General features: G+C 56.5%; 2 protein-coding genes across 5 annotated transcripts in view; one reads left to right on the top strand and one right to left on the bottom strand.

The window, feature by feature from the left end:
• Positions 1-3354: 3354 nt before the first annotated feature.
• On the top strand, positions 3355-21681 carry GLIS2 (GLIS family zinc finger 2). Of its 2 annotated transcripts, XM_054993372.1 has the most exons (7): positions 3355-3868; positions 13250-13487; positions 13655-13815; positions 14409-14585; positions 14701-14834; positions 17917-18035; positions 18631-21681. In XM_054993372.1, exons 2-7 carry the CDS (start codon positions 13316-13318, stop codon positions 19380-19382), a joined length of 1515 nt encoding a protein of 504 aa, XP_054849347.1. In that variant the 5' UTR covers positions 3355-3868; positions 13250-13315; the 3' UTR covers positions 19383-21681. The 2 variants fall into 2 exon arrangements, with proteins under 2 accessions (XP_054849347.1, XP_054849348.1); XM_054993373.1 differs by lacking the exons at positions 3355-3868; positions 13655-13815 and having other exon boundaries at positions 13362-13487.
• A 406-nt stretch (positions 21682-22087) lies between these two features.
• The window catches only part of LOC129338853 (mitochondrial import inner membrane translocase subunit TIM16-like), a 74150-nt gene continuing 69647 nt past the window's right edge, over positions 22088-26590 (bottom strand). The window contains exons 1-5 of one of the 3 annotated variants that reach the window (XM_054993367.1): positions 24460-24790; positions 23388-23472; positions 22966-23102; positions 22685-22750; positions 22088-22232 (exon numbers count right to left, since the gene is read on the bottom strand). In XM_054993367.1, the coding sequence (XP_054849342.1) occupies positions 22149-22232; positions 22685-22750; positions 22966-23102; positions 23388-23472; positions 24460-24462 (375 nt within the window). In that variant the 5' untranslated portion in view covers positions 24463-24790 and the 3' untranslated portion in view covers positions 22088-22148. Of the gene's footprint in view, positions 22233-22684; positions 22751-22965; positions 23103-23387; positions 23473-24459; positions 26536-26590 lie in introns of those variants that run through there. The other 2 variants (XM_054993368.1, XR_008597972.1) reach the window with 2 other exon arrangements.

The raw sequence follows: 26590 nt of genomic DNA, 5'->3' as shown, positions 1-26590 counted from the left end.
CTACATTTCAAAATAATTTATGCAAAAGAATTTGCCACCAGACTGTACCACACGTGCTAAGTGTGTGTCTCCTGCTTCATGCTGCCTTCTTTGATCCAGTAGGTAGGAGGGCTATTTCCAGCCTTCAGTTAGCGTGCAAGTGCTCACTTTCGTTCTCAGGACTGGCTGAAGATCTTCTGTCTGCAAGGAGGCAGCAGCCACCAGTCAGATCCAAGCCAAGCTCCTGAAGAGCCTCTGGAGGGGCTGGAGGGGATTGCTTGATAGTGGTGCCCTCCAGAATGGGCTGTCCAAAGCAGGAGCTTGGCTGAAGACCCTGTGTGTTCCTCCTGCCCTGCCAAGACCCGTCATTGTGGTACTGTACTTCAGGTGTCAGATTCAAGGAGAGGGAGGCCCACTGCAAAACTCTCTCTCTGAGAGCTGGGGGTGAAATGAGGTCACCCTGCAGATGCTGCTTTGAATCTCACTGGCAAAATGGAAGCATAACAATGTAACCAGGTGGAAATGGGACTAAATAAGAGCTTAATTTGTAGCTTAATTTGTAGCTTAATTTGTAGCTTATACCTGTTAATTACAAAGGCCCAGAGCACAAACATATTTTAAAATAGCTTCTCTTTAGAATGACCATGCACACATGACAATACTAGGCAAACCAAATCCAGCACTTGGGGCCAGACTTTGCTTGAGGCAGTGAAGTTCTCAGGACCAGTCTCATTCAAGAAATTTATTGGCGGAGGGGAGTGCTGTTTTCATAGGCAACAATGAAACAGAGCAGTGTGCCAAGAACCCCTGTGGGAGATGCAGAGGTGGTGCTGAATCATAGACCTGCTCCTAAGGAGGATAACCTCTTTGACCATATGGGTTTCCTTGGTTGTAGGGCCAGGCCACTCCATGCCCACTCTCTCCTGACTGGGCACAGAGAAGGAGGGAACATTTAGAACAGCCTTTGGTACCATGCCCTCAAATGGCAATCATTCAGGCTGATGAATAGTTCAAAGGAACTTTAAAAAATGCATGTAATATTTTGGTTGGTAGTGTGCAGATTTTGTTTTTGAAATTTATCTGTGGGCCATCGCAATTTCTTGTGCTTGGTTTTTTGGAAGGAAGGGGGGCTTTAGGTTGGTGGCTGAGCAACTACTTTTGACACAAACTGTTCCCAGCTGAATTTTTGCTGTTAAAAGATCTCCAGTTGCAGATGCATGCTAGCAAAGATGCTTCCAGCCAAGACCATGGAGAGCTACCGCCTGGTAAAGTATATATTAGCATGCTACAGGGGCTGCTGATCTGGCTCTAGATAAAGCAACTTGGAGGGAAAATGCTAAACTGAACCATTCAAGTAAGGGATATTTAACTGCAGCATTTTCAAAGTAGGTAATATTACCCAGTTTGGCTTCTGTTGACCTTTACCCAGTGTGGAATCTTAAATTATTCTCTAACTTTGTTACTTACTATAAGGACTCTTGAGTTTTTTCTTTGTCTTACAAGGGGATTTTGTGTTTCATTGAGAGCCAGAGAGGCAATTGACTGATTCTGACTAAAAGGAAAAGGAAATTTTCCTTGTGTTTCAATTTAAAAACCAATCCTATGAGGTCCACACCACACTCTGCATTCAGTTCTAAAACTACCCTGGAAGACTCAGGCTTTTGCCACCATGGGACCACTTATTTTCTCCCACCTCTTTTTTCCGGGCTCTGAACATCCAGCCTAGTTAAGACTTCTAAAGAACTCAAAGTCTTGGTCTCTTTGTGATTTTTCATTGGCCCTAATACAACGGATTATATGAATTTTGTTTAATTTTAAATTAGCCTTCCAGATCACCATGGGTGGACCGCGGGATCACAGGCCTCGCAGCCTGCAAGGATAGGCAGAGGGATCCTTTCTGCCCCTTGAGATGCTACAGTAAGCGACCCCAGACCGGGCCCCCTCCGCAGGCAGGATAAGGGGAACTTGCCTGCATGCCAAAGGGGATCGGGCCGCTCCGGGGCAGGAAAGCTCCCGAGCCAGAATTCGGAGGAGCCCTCAGGCAGCCTGCAGGAAGGCGGAGGCAGACCAGCTAACCCAGCGGGAGACCGGAGGAAAGGCAAGCGGTCCCGGGACTGCAGAACCCTGCTGGATGGAGAGCCAGGCCCCGGCGCCTCCGGCTTGCGGCGTCTCCCAGGTGCCAAACTGCCCCGCCGGCGCGGCGTCGGAAGGGCCAAAGCGTCCTTCGTTGCGCCTTCGCCCGTCCCAGGGACGATCCGGCCCCCCCTCTGAATCAAGCCAAGCTTGTCTCTGAAGTGCCGCCCAGGCGAGAAGCGCCTCCCGCCGCAGGCTCTTCCTCGATCCGGGGTTCTGGCAGGCTGGTCAGCGCTCAGGCCCGCACGCCCGCCTCGCTCCAGCCCTGACCGGCCTCCTTCCCACCCCTGCGCTCCGCTTTGCTGGGCTGCGAGGGCGGCTCCCACTTGGGCCCGGTTCAGGAATGCGTCTCCTCCCCGGCCCTCCCGCGGGGCTCTGCGCTCTCCCCTCCCCGGCTCCTCAGCATCCTGCCTCCGGAAGGAGCCGCTGCCCACGCAGGGACCGCCGGCCACCCGGGCCGACTGCAGCGCCCTCGCCGCCCAGGCGCAGAGCCCGGCCCCCGCTCTGCCCCCTACTGAAGGCCAGCTGCCGCCGAGGCGCGCAGCAGTGCCCCCGAGGCTCACTCCATCCCTTGCAGCCTCCCCATCTACTGCGGGAGGCGCCCTCTCTGCCAACCACGGGCAAGGAGAACGACGGGCTCCCCGCCAGGCAGCGCCAGCTCCTGCGGGTCGGACCGCTCGGCCCACCTACTCGGGGTCTCCCGGGAGGTTCCGGCCGGATAATGACGGCGGCTGCCTGAGCGCCCCCCCCGGACAAAAGCCCTCCGGCTTCCCGGCGGATGCGCGCGCGCGCGCGCGCCACCGTAGAAATCTGGAGCGAGCTTAGCCCTTCCCGAGTGCAGCCTCGACTCCGCTGGGGATTTGCGCTTCCCACGGCCACGGGGAGGCGTTGCGTCCAACTGGCCGCTCTCGCTCCCACCCCGGAACCGCAGCATGTCCTCGGCGCTGCAGCAGGCCCAGTCGCTGGCTGCGAAGCCTGGCGCCCCCATGGAGTGGAGCCTCTGACCGCTCTCTCTCCATCTCCCGGAGGACCAAGGGCTCCTGCTCTGGCTCAGCCCACCGGGTCCCAGGCCGCCGGGGGAGCCTCTCGGGCACTTATCGAGCCCGGCAAGGAGGGGAGCGGAGGAGGAGGAGGAGCGGGCGCTTGGCCGCAGGCGCCTGGGCTGCCCGCCTCCCCTCCAGCCCACCCCGGCCCGGCCCAGGAAGGGGGCGGTCACGAGTTGAGCCCCGCCCTTCCCGGCCGGCACGGGTGGGGGCAGACGTGGGCGCAGCCCTCCCTCGCCATGGAGAACGGCTCGGGTTGAGGCCGCCCGCGGTGGTCGCTCTCCCGCGGAGCCGCAACCGGGCGGCCGCAAGTCACGCACGCCGAGAAGGGCGCCGCCCTCTGCTGCTCCGCCTCCTTCCCTGCCACACGGCCGCGCCTCCGCCCGCCCGCCCGCCTTTCCCAAACAGGCGGTCGCCTCGATCCGCAGCCAGCTCCTCTCCGGCGCCTCCTCGCCTCAGGGAGTCCCGCTCGCCCCGAGCTCCGGAGGCGCAGATGTGGCGCTGCGGCGGTGCGCCCCGTCGGTGCCGGTGGGGCTGGCCGAGGCGGACGGGGGCATCGCCGCCCAGAGGTCGCTGGCCGCTGTGAGATCGCGCTCGGGGGCACAACCAGGGGAGAAGAGAAGTCAGTGGGCTCCGCCCGGGCCACATCGCCACCGGGCGCGCGCACAAAGCCGCGCCGAGACGCCTCCCCTCCGCCCCCAGCCAGCGCCAAGGTAAGGGGGTGGTGGTGGCCGGGGGTGGGGGGCGTGCGGGGCCTTGCTAGCGAAGCTGTCCCTTGAGATGCAGATACGGAGGTCGATTGTGTGTTGCGGGGGGGGGGGCTGACTGGCCGAGCGGGTGCTGTTCGCTGCCTGCTAGCCCCCCCCCTTTCCCCGAATAGGCTTCCCTTCTCTTCCCGCCTCCTTCCGCTCGGTTTGGAGTTCGGGTGGCTCTGGCGAAGGGGACAGGGAGCGGTTCTCGGAATGCCGGCGGGACTCTGGAGGGGGGGGATTCCGATTTCCTTTCGCCAGCAAACCTGCCCTGCGTGGGTCTGCTTTTCCTGCAGCCCGGGGGAGGGGGCTGGCCCTTTCATATAGGCAGTGCGGAGGAAGGGCGCTGCAATTTGCAGTGCAAGGAGACTGGCGCTTGCTTGCAGGAGACAGGCAGCGTGCCTCTGAGGATGTGCAGAGCGACTTCTGCTCATCCGCCCAGATCCAGAGGCGGGGTTTCCAAGGCAGGCTTGAACCTCCTGCGGAGAGCGAAACCTTCCCGTGTCTGCTTTTGGCTGTGTGCCTGGCTTCACGTTTGAACTTGTAGGGCTCTTTTGCCCCCCTCCCAGCTGAGGTGCTCAAGAGGGGGTGGCTGAGCTGAGGCCTCCTCTGGCGCTTCCAGAGGCCGCTTTCTTAGGCCACCCACCGGGCGACTAATCCCTAGGTTCAGGCCAGATGGGGCTTCGGTCCCAGCATCTTGTTCCTCCGCTTTCAGACCGTTTCACAGTTACACTGAACGGCACATCATTCCAGATTGACTAGCGCTAATGGCCCCGCAGGAGGCAAGTCCTTCAAACACCTGCCTGTTGCCCGTGCCCTTTCCATGTTGAGAATTAACGTGTGAAGGGGCCTTTCAGGGACAAGCATCTCCCCTCAGGCAGCCGGCAAGCTCAGCTTTAAGGCGCTGCCCCGCTTCCACTGCCAGAGGGCGCTGTGGCATTCTCCTGGCATTGTGTGTGTGTGTGTGTGTGTGTAGGGGGAGCTTCCTGTGAAATGCAGCCCCCCCATCTGCTCTGGAGCAGGCTTGTTCAAGAGAAGACCCTGATCTCCAACTGAACTCTGGATGTCTGAACTTTTCCGGAGCTGGGCTTACTCGACCTGCTAGAAGGGAGAAGAGAAATGTGCCTTCCCCAGGATCCTCTTTCCGGCTGTGACCTTTGAGCCTCCCCCACCCCCATGGTGCAGCAGCCCAGAAGCCACCCTGGCCATTCATCCAGCCTGCCCTTGGTGCAGTGCCACCCCCAACCCCCCAGCTGGAACCTCCTGCCCACTTGGCTATTCACAGTGGCCTGTAGGCAGAACTGCAGGATTAGCTATGCCAACGGGTGAGGGCTGGCCAGGCAGGAAGGGGTGGGACCACAACAGGCCAGGGAGTCCTTCGATCAGGGGTGTGGGTGTGGGTGTGTGGGCCCCCACCCTGCCCCAGGCAGGGGTTGGTCTTCCCCCAAAGGTTCAGAGGTTGCTCTACCACTGAATGCAGACTCCATTTATCCATCATTGTTGATGGATAGGACTCTCTTCTTTAATAAGTGTGTGCAATTCCTCTTTGAAGCCCCCTAAGCCAGTGGCAATCGCCACATTTTGAGGCTGTGAATCCCACCAGTTAACTGAGGAGTTCCTGAACATCCCGCAAATCAACTTCTTTGGTTAGTCCCGAGTTCTAGTGCTATTGGAGGTGAAGGGACCCCCCATCATAATTTTACAAGCCCAGGGCCTTGTCTGCTGTGTTACCCCGGTCAGTGACTGGGGGCGGGGGTAGATGTATTTGTAGTTTGCCGAATTCTGCCTGTTTGTGGTGTTGCCTGCCTGCTGAGAATGGGTGTAGGTAAGGCTACTCCACTGCCATGGAAAGAAAAGTTGCCATGGGTCCTGGTGCCTTCGGACATGGGCAAGGTGGGGATGCCAATGCCATCTTTCACAGGGAATCTGGTCCCAGCTGTGGAGGCCCAAGTGTGCTCCAGCTATACTAGCGGTAAGCTGGCCATGTTTTTGGTCAGCTGTGAGGCCGGGACTTCGTGTGACTTTAGGGCTGCTGTGGCACTCTGCCAGTTGCTGCCGTCCTAGTGCAGAATCCAGCTCCTTGTTGAGAGTCTTCTGAAGGGAGGATGTCTATTCCTATAATATAGAGAAAAACAAATATACAAATGACAGCCCATGGCTGACTTCCAGGACTGTGTGGCATTTGGGGTGGAGGGGGATGGGATTTCCTACCCTCCCTGCCTTCTTTCCCGGGCAGTAGGCTGCTTCCTGTTGCTCCAGTGTGTGGGGCTCTGCTTTCTGGGCTGAGCAGAATTTGGCAGAATACTCCCCTAGCAGTCTGCCTTCTGCATCAGAGACCCATCAGACGCTCCCCTCCAGCCCCTGTTCTCCAAAAGATAATAAATATTCACAATAAGCTTAGTTCTCCAAAAGATGGCTGTTGGGACTGATGTCCCTTGAGTGTAGCGTTTTGGTTTTTGCCTCCAGAGGCAGCTCAAAATATTTGGAGGGCTAAGGCAGCATTGGAAGGAGGGGTATGTATCAAGGTCCCTTCTGCTTTCTTGCCAACCCTGCCCTGGCTGCCATATGCAGGTGGGTCTGGCTACTGGGCAGGGGGGCTGAGACTTGGGCAGCTGGCAGGCCTGGTGCTTCTCCAGACAGCTGTCCTAGCCTGCCCTCTGCAGGCCTTCCTGGTGCCACCCCTTCCTTGCTAGCCCAGGACAAACAATCAGCCCTATGCCTTCAGCTCTCCCCCCCCCCGCTATTTCTGGCTGGCTTTGCCTCACAGCTGCGCCTCAGCAGACAGCTTGGGGCCTGGCAGGCTCCCCTTGGCGGCTGCCCAGGTGGAATGCTTGGGATACCGCTGGCTCCTGGTGTCCAGAGGCGGAGCTCAGTGGGTGAGCAAGACGAGGAAGAGGGGCCGCCAGTGCAGGTGTCATGGAGGGCAAGGCATTTCTCCTGGGCAGCCTAGCAAGACCCTTGGCATCGAGCGCAGTGCAACTGTTCTATTGCCCTCTTCAATGCTGTTTCTTCCCAGAACTGCTGGCTGCCTCTGGAAGGTCGCTGAACTAGCCCTTCGCTCTGGCTTGTCCCTGGAGGTTTGGAGACTGCCCAGCATGTTCCTTTTGCTCTCCTGACCCCGGAATCCCCTTGGTCTCTGGAGGAGCTGCTTCAGCATATGCAAGGGTGGGGCTGTGCTTGCAAGGAATTCCCCCCTCCCCTGTCAGCAGTACCCCAACGGCCTGGCTGTGGAAAGCGGTTGCCACAGCAGAACAAAGCTGTCCTGGAAGGGTGTGGTTGGTCTTCTGAGCGCTGCCAGTGAGGCTGTGCTGGGTTGACCCCCAGGTATGCTAGCCAGCCTGCCATGTAAGGAGGGTGAGGCATAGTGGCCAAGTGTGGGCAGAAGTGAGAATGACGGGGATGGAGGACAAACTGCAGGCAACACAGGCACGGAAGGAAGGAAGAACTCTGGGCCCTCCTGACCCTCCTCTTGAGGAAAGTGGGGGAGATGAGGCCAGGGACTGTAGAACTGATGGGGTGCATCCCCCAGATGACTTCTGCAGAGCATCACTATCCATTCAACCTCTTCTACATCTAGTTGAGGTCTGCCAAAAGAGGCTTCTTCCCCTGCCCCTGAAGCAGGCTAATTTGGCAGCGGCTGGATTTTCTGGATGTATTTACTGTGGGAGCTGAAGGTGTGCCTATGAGCTGGTCTGCCTGTCCAAAAGCCCCCCCCCCCCGCTGGCTTTTGGGTCTGGAATGCCTCCTTGCCCCTTGAGTGGCTTCCTTTTCTTGACCCAAACACTGTTTGCTCTAAGTGGTGAGAAGACCACCTGTTTTGGAAAGGAGCAAGTCTTCTGGAATAGAGTCAGGCATGGCATTTATGCCCAGAGCTATATTGCCCATCCTTGGCTGCCCCCCTCCCAGGAGGTATCTTCCTGGGACTGCCCTCCTTTGCTGAGCCACTGCTATCTGTCCACCTGTTACAGAAGAAGCCCATCAGGGCTGTCTAGATCTCAGCCTGGCTCTTCATGCCAGTGTCAAGTAACAGTGCCCCAGATAGATGCCACAGTGCCCATGTGTAGGTGGCAGGGCCTGGCATGAGTGACCTCCTTAAGTTGCCTGCAGGACTGTTGGGGGATGGAGAGGAGCCCCTTGAGCTGGACAGGAACAAATGCTCTTCCACCACTGGCTGCGGAGTTGCAGGGCCACCGAACCAGAGAGATCCCCCCGCCCCCACAGCCTTGTCAAGGAGCTGGTGATGCACTCCTTTGGAAGATTCTTGCATAGCAAGAAGGCTTAGAGGAGACTGAGCAACCAGGAATACAGGCGGTTGGCCTGGGGGGTGGGTGGGTTTGGCAAGCTGGCTTATCATCACATGACCTGAATGCAGCTTCCCCTCCTTGCCTGGTTGGGATCAGCGAGAGTCGATAGAGGAGGAAAGGCACATGGCAAGAGGGTTGAGAAATGAGGGATGGAGTTCTCTGGCCCTTGGGCAGCTGTGGCGTAGCTCCACCACAAAGCCCTGTTCAGCTTGCTCTTTCTAGGATCCTATTGGCTTGTTTCAAGGGGAAGCCCCCCCTCAGCTGGACCCCAGGAAGGGGGAAATGCCCAGCCCCCCTCCGCCGAGGCCCCTTGATACACAGCTGCTGGCTGCGTCCCTTTTCCGCAGGCCTGAAGCCTCTTTCTTCCACCCCCGCCCACCCCCCCTCCTGAAGCTGGGCGAGGTGGCTCTCGCTCTTCCGGTTCCTCTGGATTCTAGGGAGGCTTGTTCCCAGGAATGTTGTGCTTGGGGGCCAGTTTGGTTTGGCAGCCGCAGCCGAGTCAAAGCTGCTTCCCAGCCAGCGTGCCCCACCCAGGCTGGCTCCCCGGAGAAGCTCAGGAATCCAGCATGAGGCCGCTGGCTCTGGGCTTCTGCAGAGGGCGGTCAGAAGGCTGCCCTCCAGCTGGGGGGGGGCACCCTGTCTCCCACTTTTTGGGGGGCTGGGATTTGCAGATAGCTGCAGACCTAAGGGCTGCAGGGCACAGCTGCAGGGCACAGCTGCTTTTTGCCCTGGCCTCCAGCTTCTTGGGGGCAAGCAACTGGGCAGATATGTAGACACTACAGGAGAGTGGTCTTGGTGTCCAAGCTGCAGACCCCCACCTGTATCCACTGGCATTGGGGGAAACTGCCCCATTTGGCTGCACTCTTGCATGTTGTGGTGGGAAGGCTCCACCTGGGGCAGGGCAGGAAGAGAGAAGTGGCTGGGAGCAGCTGGCAGCTGCTGTGTAGCAACAGGGCAGTCAACCAAGTTGCCGGCCGCTTCGCCCCCTCTGTGATCTGCTCAAAGTCTGCTGCCAGAGACTCCCTGCTGGGGAGATGGGAGGGGGTGTGAGCAGAGGGTGGGGGAAGGCTGGGGGTTAGCATTCACCCTGAGGGAAGGGAGGGAGGAGTGAGAGCCCTTAGCCAGGATGGGCAGGGCCCAGGATTGATGGGCAAGCGCTGCTTTTGTGTCTTCTGAGAATAGACGAAGTAGATTTGTTGGGAAGCGCTTTTTATTTGGCCGGTTTTGCTAGCATGAGCTCTTCTGTGCGCGGTTTGAATAAAATTCGTAGGTTCCGCCCTAAGCGCCTGCCCGGTGCCTGGGGATGCAACCCCTACCGGGCCCAGTCGAGGCAGTCTGCCCCCCCGCCCCCATCTGTGCTGGCTGGTCCGAGCCCAGCGCCTTGCTGAAGTTCCTATTGCCGGAAGGCAACCCCTGTGTCCTGTGATGCTCAAACCGGTACCAGGGACTCCTGCCGTCAGTCAAGCGCAGGCTTCGAAGAGCAAGCCGGCCCGCCTAATCACGGGCACGCAACGGGGCGACCTTCGGGAGGGGCACCTGAAGGACGCCCCTCCCCCTGGCCTGTAAGGCGTGAATGCGGCGCAGGCTTTGGGAAGAGTCTCCGGCCTCGCTGCTGCAGCCCACGTCGCTTCCGCTGCGCCTAATGGATTCCTGGTGCAGCGGCGCCCACCCCCCGACGGGCTTCCGACCACCTTGCGTGCCTGCCTGCCTGCCTGCCTGGGAGCTGACACATGGCGGGGCCCGCCCGCTTCTCCGCTTGAGCCAGGAAAAGCTTCCATTCCCAACCCACCAATGTCTGAGAACCGCACAAGCCGCCCCCTCCCTCCGGTTCCCAGGCGCTTTCCCTCCCCCAGTGAGTCAGGGGCAAAAGACTGCGCTTCGAGTGCGCCCCAGCAAAGGCTGGGGCGTGTGTGTGTGTGTGGGGGGGGGGAGTCCTAGCCCTGCGGAATTTGCGATTGGTGTCGAAGCAGCAATTCTGGGGACGCCGCACCGTCCAGCGCTGGGTGCCCCCCACCCCCCGCTGCGTGGGCAGCGCGCCAGCCCGAAGGCGCCCCCCGCCCTGCGCGCGTTGCTGCCTGCGCCGGGCCTCGCCCCCCACACAGCGCTCCGAGGCTCTTCTGCATTCCAGCGCGTCTGAGCCGCCCGCCCTGGCCCGCTGCCAAGTGTGTGTGTGTGTGTGGGGGGGTATAGGGAAGCAGGAGCCGGCCTGCTGCATCCGGGCTGGGCGAGTTAGCAGGTGCCGCCCGGAGCAAGGGTTTGCGGGAGGGCGCGGGGCCTGCCTTGGGGAAGTCCTCGCTTCCTGCTTGCTGGTCCGCGCTCCCTCCATTCATGAGCCAAGCCGCTTTTGGGAGGCAGCTGCAGACGGGGCGGGCGCTGGCCGGCTCGGGGAGTGCAGGCGGGGTCAGAGCCGAAGGAAAACAAACAGAGCCGCAGCCGGGCGGCCCCCGGGTCCTGGACGGAGAACCTGGCCGGCCGCCCAGGCCTCCACTCGGGAAGACGCCACGTAGCCTCTGAGCGTAGGCAGAGTGCTTTTCCGCTGCAAGTAGCTTCCCTCCACTGCAGCTGCCCTGCCGGGAACTAGAGAGCGAAATTCCCTCCGAAGCACCAGGCCTGGTTTCCAGGCGCTCGGCAACTGACGGGGTAGGGGCGCTTAAGGCTGAGCGGCTGCAACTCAAACCACTAAGGGCGGCTGGCGGCGAGCCATTTGTTAACCCTGTCATAACCTGGGAGGGGGCATTATCCTGGCGAACTCGTGCCACGCTAGCAAGGAACAGGTGCTGCTCCTACTGCCCGGTGCTGCGCCCAGCTTCTCCTCCGCGTCCCCGTCTGGAAAAGAAACGGGTGTACGGGGCGCGGAGGCAAGGGTTCTCACGCCATGTTGCCTGTGCTTTGGTGGAAAGGCTCAACCTGTGTGTGTACATCCGTGCACGTGTTTGTAGGAGGCCTCCTTTGCCTCTTGTTAGGGCAGAGGGCCGACAATCCTTCCTCCCTATCCGGAAGCTTCATATCCGACCCCCCCCCAGCTTCCTAATAAGGCGCATAGACCTCCCCAAAAGCTGGGGGATCCAGTGGACGACTCTCTTTTTCTATTTCATTCTAGTGGAAATGGAGGCCCTTTCGTGAAAAGTTCCATGCCCAGCAAACCTTTTAAAAAGGATTAAAGTAGAGAATTGCTTCTGGTTTATTCCCTCCCCATTTCAGAAGATTGCAGTGGAGGGGACTGAGGGGAACAGTCAGTTGCATTATAAGGGAAGCCAGCAAGAAAATAAGACAACCCCCCCCCCCCTTTTTCTGCTGGGCTCTGCTAGGATGGCTGCTGCTCCCTGCTGGCCGGTTTGGGTAGGCTGCAAAGCTGCTGCAAGAGGAGAAGCAGATTGAAGGCGCTTTGAGGAGCAGATAGGATGCCCAAAGGGCGATTTTTCCTACTTGCCAGAGTGCAAATGCAGCTCCTCTGCCCCCTCCCCATCCTTTCAGGATTTGACATTATTTCCAGCATCCCTTCCTAGTTTGAGCCTTGGCGATAATCTCTCAGTTGCACTTACTGGTGTCCTGCAATAGGGCTCTGTCCCTCACTCTCCCACCCCCGCTGCTCCTTTCCTTGGGTCTGGAGGTGGTTCCCTGCCACTCCCGTTCCCAGCTCTCGTGGTAACTTGCTCGTTATTAAGTGAGAGCCTGTCTTGGTTTTGCATGCATTGCTATGGCAATATTATTCCCTATGTGCCCAGTCTGAAAACGCTAATAATTTTTGGACCTGTTGTGGGATGTCCTTAATTGGTTTAAAAGATTGATTGGCCTGCCATTCTCTCCCAACATTTGGGATTCAAGATGGGTAACAGCAAAAGATAAAAACAGCAGCAATAATATACTGAAATCATGACTCTCGAAAGCTGATGCCCTGATATCTTGTTAGTCTCTAAGGTGCCACTCAACTCAATGTGCTGTTCTACTGCAGCCCAACACAAATGCCCACCTGAAAGTAGTGAGAATCAAAAAATCAAGACAGAAGCCAGCAAAACCCAAAGCTGTTTCTTTTAGCCCTCAGACCACCTCTGTATCAAGAACCCCCAACCCACTCTTGGCGCCTCTTCTGGAAGGCTTCCTAGTGGGGGCTGTCCATATCTCACAAGGAAGAAGCTGGGGAGCCACAACCAAAAAAGCCCATGATCTGCCAGATGGCAGAATGCCCGCCTGAGCCCTCAGCCTCCAGGGGCAAACCTTGCCCTGAGCCTGGAGACCAGGTGGCTATGAGTAGGCAGCTCCATCCTGTTCGCGCCAAACTTATCTTGCAGGAAACCAGGCTGGGAAGGCGGGCAATCTCCCCACAATTTGTGGCTCTCTGGTTTGTCACTGGGTGCAGGCACATTTTGAAGTCTTTGTCACATCCCCCTGCCCCACATGCATCAGCAAGCATGCCTGCTCAGGAAGAAGGCGGAGATGCTTGCAATTTCCAACCCTTCCGGTGGGGTGGGAGCTGCTAGCCACAGAGCAAGAAGGACAGTTTAAATTTCTGAAGTTGTCAGCAGGGCTTGGCTGCCTGCCTCTGCAAACTCCCCCACTCGACAGTCCCTGGGGTGCTAGCCGGGATGTAGGGGGTAGAACCACACCAGTCCCTGGGGAGCCCAGCCCCTGACAGGGTCTGCCCCAGGGCTCTGCTGGCCATCCAGCCAGTTTACATTGGAGTGGGAAGGGTGCCCAGTTGGGCAAAGTGGAGTTTTTGGGGCTTGGTGTGGCCAAATAGCCTGAGCAACTTCACACATATGCCTTACTCTAGTCTGCTTTCTTGAGAACTGGGCTGGGCAAAGCAAAGCTCACTACTTTGGATGAAGAGCCCAGTAACTCCCCCCCCAATCCACCCTCCTGTGTGTCCTAAGACCTGGCCATGACTTGGAAAAGTGGCAGACCACTGCCCAGGAAGAGGGGAGGGGGCCACAAGTGGGGCTGGGCTTTCCTTCATGATGCCCAGTGCTGCAGGGGGCACTATGGGAGAGGGTGCAGGGTGGAGCAGCTGCCTCACCCCCCTCTGTTTCTGTTCCTCCCTCAGGTGAGGAACCCTACTTACCCCATTCACCACAGACTGACCAGAGCGGCCTGTTTCCCGCTGGCCATCATGCACTCCCTGGATGAACCACTTGACCTCAAGCTGAGCATCTCCAAGCTCCGAGCCACCAGGGAGAAGGGCGACAAAGGCCTAGGCAGCACCAAGCGCCGAGGCCTGCACCAGGAGTTCAGGGTCCTGGAGGATGGGACCACTGCGCCGAGCCCCGGCTCACCACCTGACAGTAAGTATTTGGCCCAGGCAAAAAGGAGGTGGGGCACTAAGGCAGGCACAACACTGGCTCTTGTGGGATGGGATGCCTTGCGGGGTAGGCCGGGGCATTTCCCAGGAGAGGGGGCTGCTGCCCATTGTTTAATTGTTCCCCCTATGGCTGCCTCTGTCCCCCTGCAGGCCTCCAGGCACCCTCCAAAGGGCACGACCGCTTCTCCTCGCTCCCCACCGTCGACCTGAGCCTCTCCCCTCCTTCCGGCCGGGATTCTCCCAGTGGCAGCACCTCGCTCTCCCCGGACAGGCCAAGCAGTGGGGAGCTAGTGAACTCCTCGACCCTCCGAGTGAGTTGTGGGGCCCAGAGCTCTGTGTGTGTGTGCTTGCATGTGGCCAATGGGGGAGGGCAGGAGCAGGCTGAAGGGCCCTCATGAAAGCCAAGTGAGTAGAGGCCTGTTCCAAGCCCGGGAGAGAGGGGAGGCTGCCAAGGAACGGCCCTCCTCCGCAATCCCTGGCGGAAGGAAGACTGGTGACCAAGCCCCTCTTTTTCTGTCAGGGAAGGGTTTGTTTTATTCTGTGTATTTATGCTTATTTCATTTATGCCCTGCCTGTCTCCTCAATGGGGATGGGCTCACATTGCTCTCCTCTGTTCGTTTCCTCACATCAAGAACCCTGTCAAGTGCCTTTTACTGACCCAAGGTCACTCAGTGAGTGGGGGTTTGAACCTGAGTCTCCAAGATCCCGTACTCTTTAATTACTATGCCCCACTCTCTGGTTGGCTCCAGGGCTGGCTGGCTGGTTGGCCTGCTTGCCCCCACCCCCTTCCTGGAGATGTAGCATGTTAAGAGTGCAAAGTACTGTAAAATTGCTGCTGGACTTTTCTGTACAACGCATGTGTGAGGTAGGGCAGCAGTAAGCACATCGTGTTTCCCCTTCTCAGGAGCTCCAATCCCTGCGCTACATTGAAGGCCTCCACCGTTCCTTCCAGTTCTTCCTGCCCTTGAGCTCAGGGGGCGCCTTGCACCTGCCTGCCTCAGCTTTCCTCACCTCTCCCAAGGAGAAGCGGCTCTCTCCCACCCTCCCCCTGCAGAAGCAGCTGGTGTGTCGATGGTCCAAGGTGAGTGAGGGCCAGGTGCATGCCCGTGCTGGCACTGGGCGGGCAAAGCCAGGCTTGGGGCGCTCCTCATGCTTTCTGCATGTCCCAAAACGACCCCTTCTTCCTCCTGCCACAGTGCAACCAGCTGTTCGACCTACTACAAGATCTTGTGGATCACGTCAATGACTTCCATGTGAAGCCGGAGAAGGATGCTGGCTACTGTTGCCACTGGGAAGGCTGCGCTCGCCACGGCCGGGGCTTTAATGCCAGGTAGCCTGCGGAAGGAGGGGGCCACGGAGGAAGCAAGAGCTCCCGGGTGGTGGTGGTGGGATGCTGTGCCAAGAGCAGACCAGAGCACCTCCTCTTGTTTCCAAAAACAGGCTGCTTGTGGGCCCCCTGGAACAGAAGTCGCTGCCTGTTTGTGCGGTGATTGGGCTAGAGAGTACAAAAAGCCACTCAAGTGCCAAAAGTTTTTAAACAAACCATTTCCCATCTGCTTGGCACTGCAGTATTGCTTGGAGCCCCATGCTCCTGCTGCTCCCCCAGAGGTCCTGCCTTGGCAGGTACTGGCCTCCCCCAGGGGTGCAACTGAGTTACTGTAGACTCTGGCCTTGGGGGTCTTGTGTCCCTTCCCCATGGATGGTCCTGTACGTTCCTTCACGAACTCCAAACGCAAGGGACACTCTGGACACGCCACAATCACTCCTTCCTCCTAGTGGAAGCCCAGCTTCAACGCTTCTCAAATGGACAGCGTGAGATTAATAATCTGGGTTGGAGCAGGAAGCAGTGGCACCAAACCCAATTTAGTACTAGTTGAGAGAACTTTCAAATTCCACAGAATTCTTCCTCAGGCTTGATGTTAAAACCCATAGACATTGCACTGCCTTCAAGACCAAGTCAGTTCAGCAAACAACAGCTTTTCCGATTCAGCATAGCCAACATTTTGCCAGAGAGACATAGAATACTGAGTTTAAATCCGAAGGGTGAATCCACAGATTTCTACTGTTGCCCCAGTTAATACCCAAGATACATGACCAAGGTGTTTGTTATATATCCCCCTGGGACAATTTAACATTTATTTAAAGTAACAATTCATTTATTTACTTCATTTATACTCTGCCTTGTAATGGATTTTTAAATCTGTGTCTAACTAAGGCTTCCACTGTCTCTGACTAAAGATTTATCTTTACTCTTGGGCAGCGTTTAGCACTTAGTTAAGACCTGCAAAACAGAACTTGATTTTTAAACAAGGCTGCTTATCAGTACAAATTATTTATTGGGTTCTTCTTGCAAAACTTTTCCCCATCAAGACACACACAGTCCTTCTAGAGTTCAATTATTTCTTTTATTGAAATTCTAATATTTTTAAAGAAGCACGATATCAAAACATAAATGATTATTAATATAAATCCTACAAAGATGGAACATTGAAAAGCTATAAGAATTAGGTTTGCTAACATTTCCGAATTAACTCTTAAGTTTAAAACAAAGTTTCTATGAAATGCATTGATTCCCATAGCAGTGATAAAATTCTCACCTAGGTCCTCATGAGATTTCTTCCAGTTGAGACTCTGACATACTATCTGAGTTGGCACTTTTATAGGTTATCTTATGCAAAAATCGAAGATGTTTTTTATGCGATAGCATGGATAAATTATGATTGGTTTAATGCTTAAATATTCATATTTTCTCTTTTATAACGTTCTAATGAGCCAAAAAGTGACGTTATGTCCAACTTGCAAAATAAAACTATAAATCAGTAAATATGACAGGAAGAGTTCAGTGAGTAGATCAGCATTGGTCCATTCTATAATTAGAGAACATTAATTTATATACTGTCTACTATTTTTAATTAGCTGTCAAAGATGAAAGAACATGTGTGTTTATTCAACAAGTTAGAAATAACTACAACAGAGTTCAAGCAGAGTTCAGAAAGTTCTCTAGGATACACACGTATTACTTAGTATAAGGTGCTATAATACTTGTATCTGTGACAGCCTTTCTCCCCAGTGGGGGACCCAAAGTGGCTTACATCCTTCTCTCCCCCATTTTATCTTCACAAGAACCTTGTGAGGTAAGTCAGGCTGAGTGTTTGTGACTGGCCCAAGGTCCCCCAGCAAGCTTCCGTGGCAGAGCAAGGACTCAAACCTGGGCTCCCAAATCCTAGAGCTGCTGTGGCACAGTGGTTAAGAAGTTCAGCTATGAATCAGTACTCTACTGGTTCAAATCCCATTACTGTCATGAGCTCAGTAGATGGCCTTGGGTAATTCACACCTCTCAGCCCCAGCTCCCCAGCTGTATTGGGATAATAACAACACTAACTTGTTCATCGCTCTGGGTGGGGCACTAATCTATCTAGAAGCGGTATATAAGCATAGTTGTCGTTGTTGTTAGTAGTAGTAGTCCAACACTACTGGCTCTTAAACAGTGATTGACTGGGCTGTGCTCCCCACATCCAGTGGCTGTCATGGCAGAGTGATGCTTTGAATTCAAATCTCCCTACACGCCTTCTTAACAGTCTAAGCACTTCCGCTATGCTCAGTCAATCCACTGGGGGCTGATAGCCATGTTACTGCATGGGTGTGCTGGAAGGGCGGCATGGGGGTCATGTCAATTGCCAATGCTATGGCTATCTGTTGGACTGATGTGGCATTTGGCTAGATTAGTGAATTTAGCAGGGGACAGCCAGGGTCACATTCCACTCCACCGTAGAGCCACATCTCCTGACAGGATTGTAGTAAAAATAAAGTGGAGAGTGGGGCACCAAGCACATTGCCATTCAGGTTTCCCCTAGATCCACACTCATTCCTTCCCATACCCGCCTCCCTTATCCCCCCAAGTTTAAGGCATCCTATAGCAGGACATTCTCAAAGAACAGTTGAGGTCTCACAGGTTTCCCTAGTTTTATTCTTCCCTCTTTTCCCACCCTTACCCACCATTCCCCCAATTCACAGCCACAGCTGTCCCCCTTCCTGTCCAGTGGAGACATCCTGTGCCTGGCACAGCTGCATTGTTTGGGAAGCCTCAAGAGGGTGTGTGGTGCTGTGTGCCAGCTTTTTACTTAAACAGAATTAACATCAAGCTTGTGAAGAGTTCTGCATAACTCAAAAGCTCACCTACCAACTTAGGACAGTGCCAGACGTAGCTGTGAGTGGGTAAGGAGGCTGAAAGATGGTTTTTAACCCAAGGAATTGGTCAGACTTTTCTCTCTCTTTGTTGCTCAGAGACTGCTCTTGGGCTGCGTTCTGGGTGAAGGAATGCTAGCATGACCTGATGTCTCCTTGCAAGGATAATGGTGCTGGCTGGGAGGGGAAGGGAAGCAGCATGTCACTGTCCCCCTACCCCTCTGCAGGTACAAGATGCTGATCCATATCCGGACTCACACCAACGAGAAGCCGCATCGCTGCCCAACTTGCAACAAGAGCTTCTCCCGGTTGGAAAACCTCAAGATTCACAACCGCTCCCACACAGGTAAGTGACTGGGGAAAAAAGATCCTAGAATCTCTTCGCAGTTCTAGAACCTTCTTTGTACACCATTGTCCTGCAGACAGTATGGCCCTTCCACACAGTTCAGGCATTTGACTTCTCCCCGCCCTCAACACACTTCTCTTAGGACTGCAAGAGAGGAGTGTTCCCATAGACTTGCCAGCAGCCGTGGTTGCATCCCTCTGGTGCTACCTGATGCCAAAGATCCACTCCCAACTCTGGCTGCCATCAACCAAAAGGTGGCATGCATGTTGGGGGTGGTAGAATCTGTCTCCAGTGTTACCAGTTGCTGAGTCCACCTGTTGTGCTAGTTGGCATCTCTCCCAATTAGGTCCCCCACATTTTTGCTATCCTGGTTGCCCCCTGCCTTTCTCTGCTGGTTACAGTGGCTACAAGAGCCCTGTCTTTGTGCATTTAAGAGGGCAGGTTGGCAGCCAAGCCCAGCATCTGAGATATGAACCAGTCAGTAGATCCCAGAGTGGCACAGCCCACCCCATGTCCCCACAGGAGGAAGCAGGGCTGTGATCTTGCTTGCGTGCTCCTCCCACAGCCCTCCATGTCTCTGTATTGCTGTCTGTAGGTGAGAAACCCTATGTCTGCCCCTACGAAGGATGCAACAAGCGCTACTCCAATTCGAGCGACCGCTTCAAGCACACCCGCACCCACTATGTGGACAAGCCCTACTGCTGCAAGATGCCTGGCTGCCACAAGCGCTACACGGACCCCAGCTCTCTCCGCAAGCACATCAAGGCCCACGGTCACTTCATCTCCCAGGAGCAGCAGGAGCTGCTGAAGCTTCAGGCCCCCACCAAGCCCCGACCTGCTCCAGCCGACCTGCCCTACATCAGCGGGGCACAGCTGGTCATTCCCAACCCTGCTGCCTTCTTTGGGAACCACGGCTTGCCCCTGCCTCTCACGCCCGCCCCACTTGACCTCAGCTTCACCTGCGGGGGGATTGGCCTGCCTGGGCCCATGGTGGCACCCCTGAACTTGGCCAAGAATCCACTCCTGTCCTCTCCTTTCACAGCTAGCAGCCTGGGGCTGCCCGTCGTATCTCTGCTTGCTGGGGCTTCTGCCAAGACCGGCGCTGAGAGAAGCCACCTGGGCTGCAGCCCTAGGCTGCCGAAAGGCTCTGAGAGCTGCAAGGAAGCCAACGAGCGGGCAGAGCTGGCCAGGCGGCGGTCTCCCTCAGAGGGCCTCTCGCTGCTTCCAGGGGGAGTCCTGGACCTGTCAACAGGTGTGAACTCTGGGGGGAGCGCCGATGTCCTGCCGCCGGGCTGGGTAGTGATCCCAGCGGGCTCTGTTTTACCGAAGCAAGCTGTGGTAAACTGAGGAGGGTGGGAGTGCCTTTGGGTTGCCCTGGAGAAACCGGCAAGTGGCCCGGGTGACAGAGCAGGGGGCTGTTGTTGCCTCACTGGCCACTTTCTGCCTCATGATGGTGCTGGGTGCGGGGGAGGAATAGGGGCTACAGCTCTTCTGTAGAGCATCTCTGTGCCTTGAAGCTTGGAAGAAAAAGAGCGCCATTTTGGGCCAGAAGGGTGCCTCTCTGCCCTCTTGCCTTGCGCTGTGCTTTTGCCGTTGGCCCCGGGGCATTCTTACCTTTGGTTTCTAACTCACGAGGGAAGAGCCCGGCTCTTCCGATAGAAGCAATAAAGGCAGCAGCCAAGAGCGGCAGCCCAGAGATTCAGCCACGCTCTCGACTAGCCCTGTACCCAAACCCTGCCCTCCCCCGCAGAAGCTGAGAGCCGTGCTAAGGCCCCACAGAGGACGGTTGTTCCTTGGAGAGCCTCTGGCCAGCTCCACCCCCTCTCGACTCCTTCCTGGTGCTGGTCTCTGCTCACTTCCTGCTGTAGGCTGCCCGTTTCTGGGTGGGTGGGATTTCTCTACAAATATCTCTGGCAGAAATGCTTCAGTAGCCAAGACTTCCCTGCCCTCCACTTTGGGGCTGAAGCCATCTCTCTCTGTGTTCATTCTTCACTAGACAGGTGAAAATGGCAGGCCCAGGATCCATGCTGTCCCCCAGCTTAGGGGGCATATGACCAGCCCCAGAGACTGCTCGACCTATGCCTGAGAGCCAGCAGCTGCAGGGCCTGTATGGGGGCAATTGATGGCATGCCTCTGTTTGCACAGATAAGAGACCTACTTTGGGTTGTGCTTGCTCTCCATCATCCCCCACCCTGGCTTGCAAGCAGCCCCCTCCCTGGCTGCCTCTTCCCTCTCCTTCCTGACAAGGCATGCCAAGGAGGTATGCTGCTTCCTGGACCCCTTTCACTGACGTGGAGGAAGTGAAATATTCACTTCCCCCTATTAGCAGGTTTTTTTACATTAAAGCTGCAAAGTAACAGGCAGAACTGTGGGTGGCAGGGGCAGCCCACATGCTGGCATCCTCCTTCCATCCCCTCCCAGCAGGCAGGGCTATGTGCTCCAGAACAGCTTGTATAGGTGGCAGGTCTGAACTGCTGGGAAGCACCTGTCTGTGGAACTGCTCTTCCTAAGATCAACTGGTGATTGGGACAAGGTTTGGGTGAAAGATGGCCCCTCCCCTCTTGGGAAGTTCCAAGCAAGTTCACTTCCATTCGGCCAGAAGGGATTGGGGCATCCCCACCCCCACAGCTGAAGAAAGAGAATGTGCCCAAGAGCTAGTGAGTGTGTCTGACATTTCCCTCAACCAGTGAACATGCTAAAGGGCCTTGGCTCAGGCATATTGAGAGATCTCTTGGTAGGCTTAGAGAGAGAACAGACTTGTGCTGCTTGGAACCCATCAAATGCTGGGCCACCCTTTTGCACAGCAATACATGGTGGTATCTCGAGAAGGAAGTCCCAGGAATACACTTTGAGTCAGGTGAGCCAGAGCCCAAAAGGGGGCTGTGTTCTTGGGCCTTCAGTGCTTGCCTCCTGGCCTGACCTCTGGGAGAAGAAGCTGCTATCCCAACCTCCTAGCATTGGCTGGTTCTTTCCTCCCACTGGCAGTGACGCCAGCCCCCCGCCATGCCCCCCTTTGACTTAGCCGTTCCATGCTGGAGGAGCCCACATAGCTCTTGACTGCCCCCCACTTTGGTGGGGTCACTCTGTGTCTTGGTTTCTGTACAAGGGGGTCCCCCATGTACCTCTCCCCATTCTTGCAGTGGGATCCCTGCTGTGGGCTTCCATCCTGGTGGGCTTCAACCTCACCTTCTGCCAGTTCCTCTCTGCTGCATCTGCTGGGCAAAGAGGACCTCGTGACAATGCTCCTGCCACACAAAGTTGTCTGGGTGCTGCGGGGGGATGCGCTACACCCAGCCAGGGAGCTGGCCTCCCGGCCGTGAGCTGCATCTTGTGGGACTGGCAACAGAGCAGAGCTCCCAGGGGCAATTCTGGCCCCACGTGTTTTGTCCGGATGACCGACCAGCCTCCCCGGCTGGTGGACTTTTCCCTTTTGTTTGCTGTCTGTCCCCTCCGAGATCTCTGGCCATCAGTATTTTAACACTTCCTAAGTGCCTTTTGATTGTAGTTTGTTGTTTTGTTCTCTCTCCTTTCTTCCGTCATTGTTAGCATAGTTTAAAACAGAAAGAGATAAGCTATGACCTCACCCTCTGCTCCCCCAAGAGAGAGGATGTTTATCAAGGAAACAATAAAGTGAATCCAAAAGCTTTCCAAGGCTCTGCTGTTCCCTGTAATGGGAGGAGAAAAGGCTGCTTTCTGTCCTGCTTCTGGGTGTGGGGTGGGGATAAAGCCACGCTGTCTGGCTGCTGAGATTGCAGCAAACAGTCCCGCAGGCTTCCTTAAGACAGGGAAACTGGCTTTTTACTGTTTAAAAAAACACCAGGGAAGTTGATCTCTTGGGGTCCTGAGTTCCACAATCCAATTTCCTATATCTGGGGCCCACTTTAGAGCCAGAGGAGGCAGCAAGTCCTGGCTGCAGATTTGGTTACGGTTGCTGGTGTGTGTGTGTGGCATCAAGTTGCAGCAGGGAGGTCCATACCCTACCCACCCACCCCTTGGGTGCATACTGAATTCCACCCCCCCCGTTCACCCCCTGAATGCTATACCCACAGGAGTGAGCTATGACAGAAGGATAAATTTATTGGATGGTTATAACTTAAATGGTGGAGGGGAGTGCTACGTGTCTGGCTTGTGCTCTGAGTCTTCCCGCTGGGACTGGATCCGCAGTTCATCATCGAGTCGCTCCTTGGCTCTCACCACCTGTAGGTCAGAGCAGAGATTTGGCATGTGGCAGCGATGCCAGAGGCTCAGCTAGCATACGGCACTGTGTGCCTGTGAGGAGCAGCCAACTCAGACCCCCGCCCCAGACTAGAGAAGAAACTTGTGGATGGGGGCACCCCAGTGAAATAGGGTCCCGGCTCTGCCAAGACTTTGCCTATACGGAATACATGAAGCAGTGATTTCTCAGACAAGATTCAACAGCTCCACTTTATTTCGTTTTGATGCTTCAGAATTGATCTTGGTGTAAGCTGGGTTTAGGTAGCCATCTCAAGGTTGACTTGATCCTAGTCCAACACTAACCACTACACTGCACTGGATAACTTCCATCTGAGGGTCTGCTGGCCTCCAAAGATTGCACCTGGCCTAAGAGCCCCCAGAGCCACCGCTCCTGCCCCTTTTGGTCCAAGGTAGTGCAACGCCCCTCCACTCACCTTTGACTGCAAGTAGAAGGAGCCCCCCACGGATTTGTCATTCACCTTAAATAAATGCTCATAGTTCTGCAGGGAAAAGCCAGAGACAGAAGCTTGAGTGAACCTCTCAAGCTCTGGATTAATCACACAATGAGATCTGCATTATTTGCACATAGTGTCCCCTGCCCCCATTGCCCTGCACTTGTGTGCTCTCCTCAGCAGCAGGAGGATAAGGGAGCAGCAGCTTCATTATGGGAACAGCTGCTACCAGCCCCCCCCCAACACACACACACAAGCTTTACCTTCTGAATTTCTTCTGGGTTGAGTTTGGAGATGTTGAGGATCTGCTGGGCCTCCTGGAGGCTGATCCCAGAGATGCTGGAGGCTGCTGCAGTCTGAGGTCCTGAGTGCTGTCGGGCACCTGCTGCAGCTTGGCTGGCTGCATGGTGAAAAGGTGTGGGTTAAACGGGCCTGGGCTGCAGGGAGCTTCAGAATGGTTGTGGGAGCTGTGTGGAGTTACTCATCCCAGACCGAACAGACTACAGGACCAGGCAAAGGTGCCCTTGCCACCCTATGCAAGCCAACATAGATCTCTGGAGCCCAGATCCAGGCGTTGTCCCCAAGGAATCCATCTAAGCCACTGCCCCTTGTGGCTGCAATGCAGCAGAGGGCAAAATCCCTGCCAATTATCCTAGGCATGGCAAGAGACACCCCTGGTTCTTACCTGCAAACTCCTGCCGTAGAGCCCGGGCAAAGGCCCTGCCCACCACCTGGACACCCACCAGGATAATCTGTGCCAAGTACTTGGCCTGCAAGTGAAGAGCTGCACTCAATACATGGCCAGTCCATAAGGAGAAAACAGAGGTGTCCCTCCTTGCCACAGCTGTGCTAGCCCCCCTCCTCGCCAGCAGACCCCCGGCTGCCTTCAGAGACCCAAGAAGGCCCAGCGTGGCTGGCATTGGCTCTGCTCCCTACCCCAGACCACAGCTCCTTTTGTGGAGAGGGGGAGCTTCCTGCCAGGGTGGGAGGATGGGGCGGAAGGGAGCGTGAGGTTTAACTCATCCTACACTGCCTCAAGGGCATCCACTGGCTGGGACAAAACCCTTGAGCAGAGGAGCTGTAGGGTACTCAAGACGCGAGGGGGCCACAGCAGATCCTAGGAGCCTGGGTCCCCTTTCCAGGAGAGGATATAGACCAGATGCCTGGGTCCCTTTTCCTGGGGGAGGCGCAAGATAGGGGGACATACTGGAAGCCTTGGTCCCTTTTCCTCGGGGAAGATATTGCCCTGACGCCTGGGTCCCTTTTCCTAGGGAGGATATACCCCAGCTACCTGGGCCCATTTTCTTAGGTCAGGGGTAAGACACGGGGAGATCCTGGACGCCTGGCTCCCTTTTCCTGGGGTGGATATTGCCCGGACGCCTGGGTCCCTTTTCTTGGGGAGGCTCTAACCCGGACGCCTGGGTCCGTTTTCTTGAGGCAGGGGCAAGACAGGGGGAGATCCTGGACGCCTGGGTCCCTTTTCCTGCGGAACATATTGCCCGGACGCCTGGGTCCCTTTTCCTGCGGAAGATATTGCCCGGACGCCTGGGTCCCTTTTCCTAGAGAGGATATAGCCCGGACGTCTGCGTCCTTTTCTTGGGGCAGGGCCAAGACAGGGGAAGATCCTGGACGCCTGGGTTCGAGCCTGGCTCTGAGCTTCTGGCAATGTGGCTAATACGGCCGGAAATCCCGGACGCCTGGGTCCCCCTCCCTGGGGAGGGTCCAGTTGCTTCCCTGCCCCCCGCCCGGACTCTCACCATATCTTCAGCCAGCCAGCGAGTGATGGGGCCCGAGGAGGCACGCGTAGCAGCCGGGTACGGAGGACACCATGGAGGCGGCGCAGAGCGGAGGGGCCGGAAGTAGCCCGGGAGCGACGCGAAGCCGAGTAGCACCCCCTGGCTGCCGGGAAGCAGTTCTGTGGCGGCGGCGCTCCCACACAGGGCCGGGTCGCCGTCTGCGGAGCCGCTTTGGGCAGCCGCCGCGCCCCCTTCCTTCCGTGGCGGCGCCGACCTCTCCGCAGCCTCGCTCGAAACCGTCGCGGAGTGGGCGAGCCAGTCTTCGGTAGAGATCGGAAGGTTCCCGGCGGTGGGAAAGGTAGCCTCTCACGGTGGAGCAAGACCACCTCCCAGTACAACCGAACGGGGTTTGTCCCTGGACAACAGGCAGAGCGGGGTGGAGACGGCACCCCCAGTCCGATGGGGCTGGTCTGCTCCGACGGATGGCTGCTCTGGGCAAGCGTGACACTAATCCTATTAACTCACGTCAGTGCCGCTAATGGGGCCGTTGCTCCCCATAAAGAGCCCCCCCCCCCAAGTGGACCAGATTGCGGACACACCACAACGGCACCTGCAAAGCCAGACCCCTCCCGGCCCAGCTGGCTCTATCTGGCTGCAGGAGCCAAGGGGGTAGTGGTGCTGGTGACTCTTGCCTGCCTTCTATGTACATGGCTCATGTGTGTTGTCAGCCCCCACTGCCTGGGCAGAGTTCATCCCTCCCCCCACCGCACCGAACTAGGGCCACATCACCTTCCAGAGAGTGCCTTGGCTCTGCTCTCCAGAGGGCCAGGTTGCACCCCAGGGCGGCTTTGGAGCTTGTAAGCAGGATGATGTGCTTTCCCACCCTGGGCAGCGCTACCAGTGGACAAGCCGGTGGTGCTCCAAAGCTCCCTCAGTGGACAGATCCTGGGGGCCCTGTTCCATGATGGAGGAGCATCTTATGAAGCCCTTGGCAAACTGCAATTAAGCATGTGAAGCTTTTCCTGGCGTGGAGCAGCAGTGATGGGGAAAGTTTTGCAGCAATGGACAGAGGCAGGGCGGAAGCTGGCAAGCCGGCCCCAGGCAGTGTGCTCTGGGGGGGCTCCTCAAGGCATGGAAGGGGGCAATGTGGGCATGGTGGGCAAGGCACCTCTGGGGTCCTGGAGGAGGGTGGCAGGGTGGGCTTTGTGAGGCAGGGGTCACGAGAGGGGCTTTCTGTGCTGCTGGTCAAGCCAGAGGAAGCTTCCCTTGACCAAAGATTGTGCTTGAAACAAAAGAGACACAAGAGAGCTGAGAGAGCCTGGGAGCAGTTTGTTCATGTTGTTGCCAGATACAGAGTTATGCTGAAACAGCCAAAAAGGAGGCAGCAAGACACGAGCCCTTTCCCAGGCTGGCTGCCCCGTGAGAGCCCTGTGGACCAGAAAGGAGCTGCTTCTGCTGCTGAATGAGCAAAGCAGGGCAGCAGGCTTCCCAGGGCCCAAGGCATGGTTGGGGGAGGCAGCCCTGCAGGCATAAGGAGACAGGCCCAGGGGCACATGCAGCCAGAGCATGGTAGCAAACAGAGAGGGAGCGAGCAGGGGGCATCAGGCCCAAGAAGCCCAGCCTTCCAGCCATGTGCTCAGCCTTCCAACAGACCCACTCTGGGTTGGTACAAGAGAAGTGACCACACACAGCCCCACAGTTCCTCAGCATAGTGCTGGGGGGAGGGGCAGGCCAGCTGCAGCCTCGCTAAGGCTAGCCCTACATGTAAACCTGTGACCCAAGACAGAAGCAAGGTACCCAAGCAGCTGTCCTGGTGGTGAGCAGGCTGGATCCCTGCCCAGCATGGCAGCAAAGCAGAGCCTGGAGGGGCAGGAACTTGGCATCACTGAAGGCAGCACGTAGTCCCTAGGGACGGTGGTGGGGAAGCCAGGCCTCTAGCTTTCCTGCTGAAAGAGCGACTGAGCAGAGACGAGGTCCAGTTCATCAGCGGCAGCTGGGTCAGTCTCCAGCTGCAAGGCCAGTGTGGGGGATGGGAGTAGGGGGTTTTCCAGGCGGAAAGGCAGTTTGTGGTTTCCATTGCAGCTTGCCTGGTTAGTCCTGTTGAGTAATAGAGAGGTGGTGCCAAAATAAACGGGGGCAAGATCCTTGGACT

This window comes from Eublepharis macularius, chromosome 12, assembly GCF_028583425.1.
Source record: "Eublepharis macularius isolate TG4126 chromosome 12, MPM_Emac_v1.0, whole genome shotgun sequence".
Lineage (NCBI taxonomy): Eukaryota > Metazoa > Chordata > Lepidosauria > Squamata > Eublepharidae > Eublepharis > Eublepharis macularius.
Note: the sequence above shows the minus strand (reverse complement) of the source record. Positions and strands in the feature narration are given on the sequence as shown.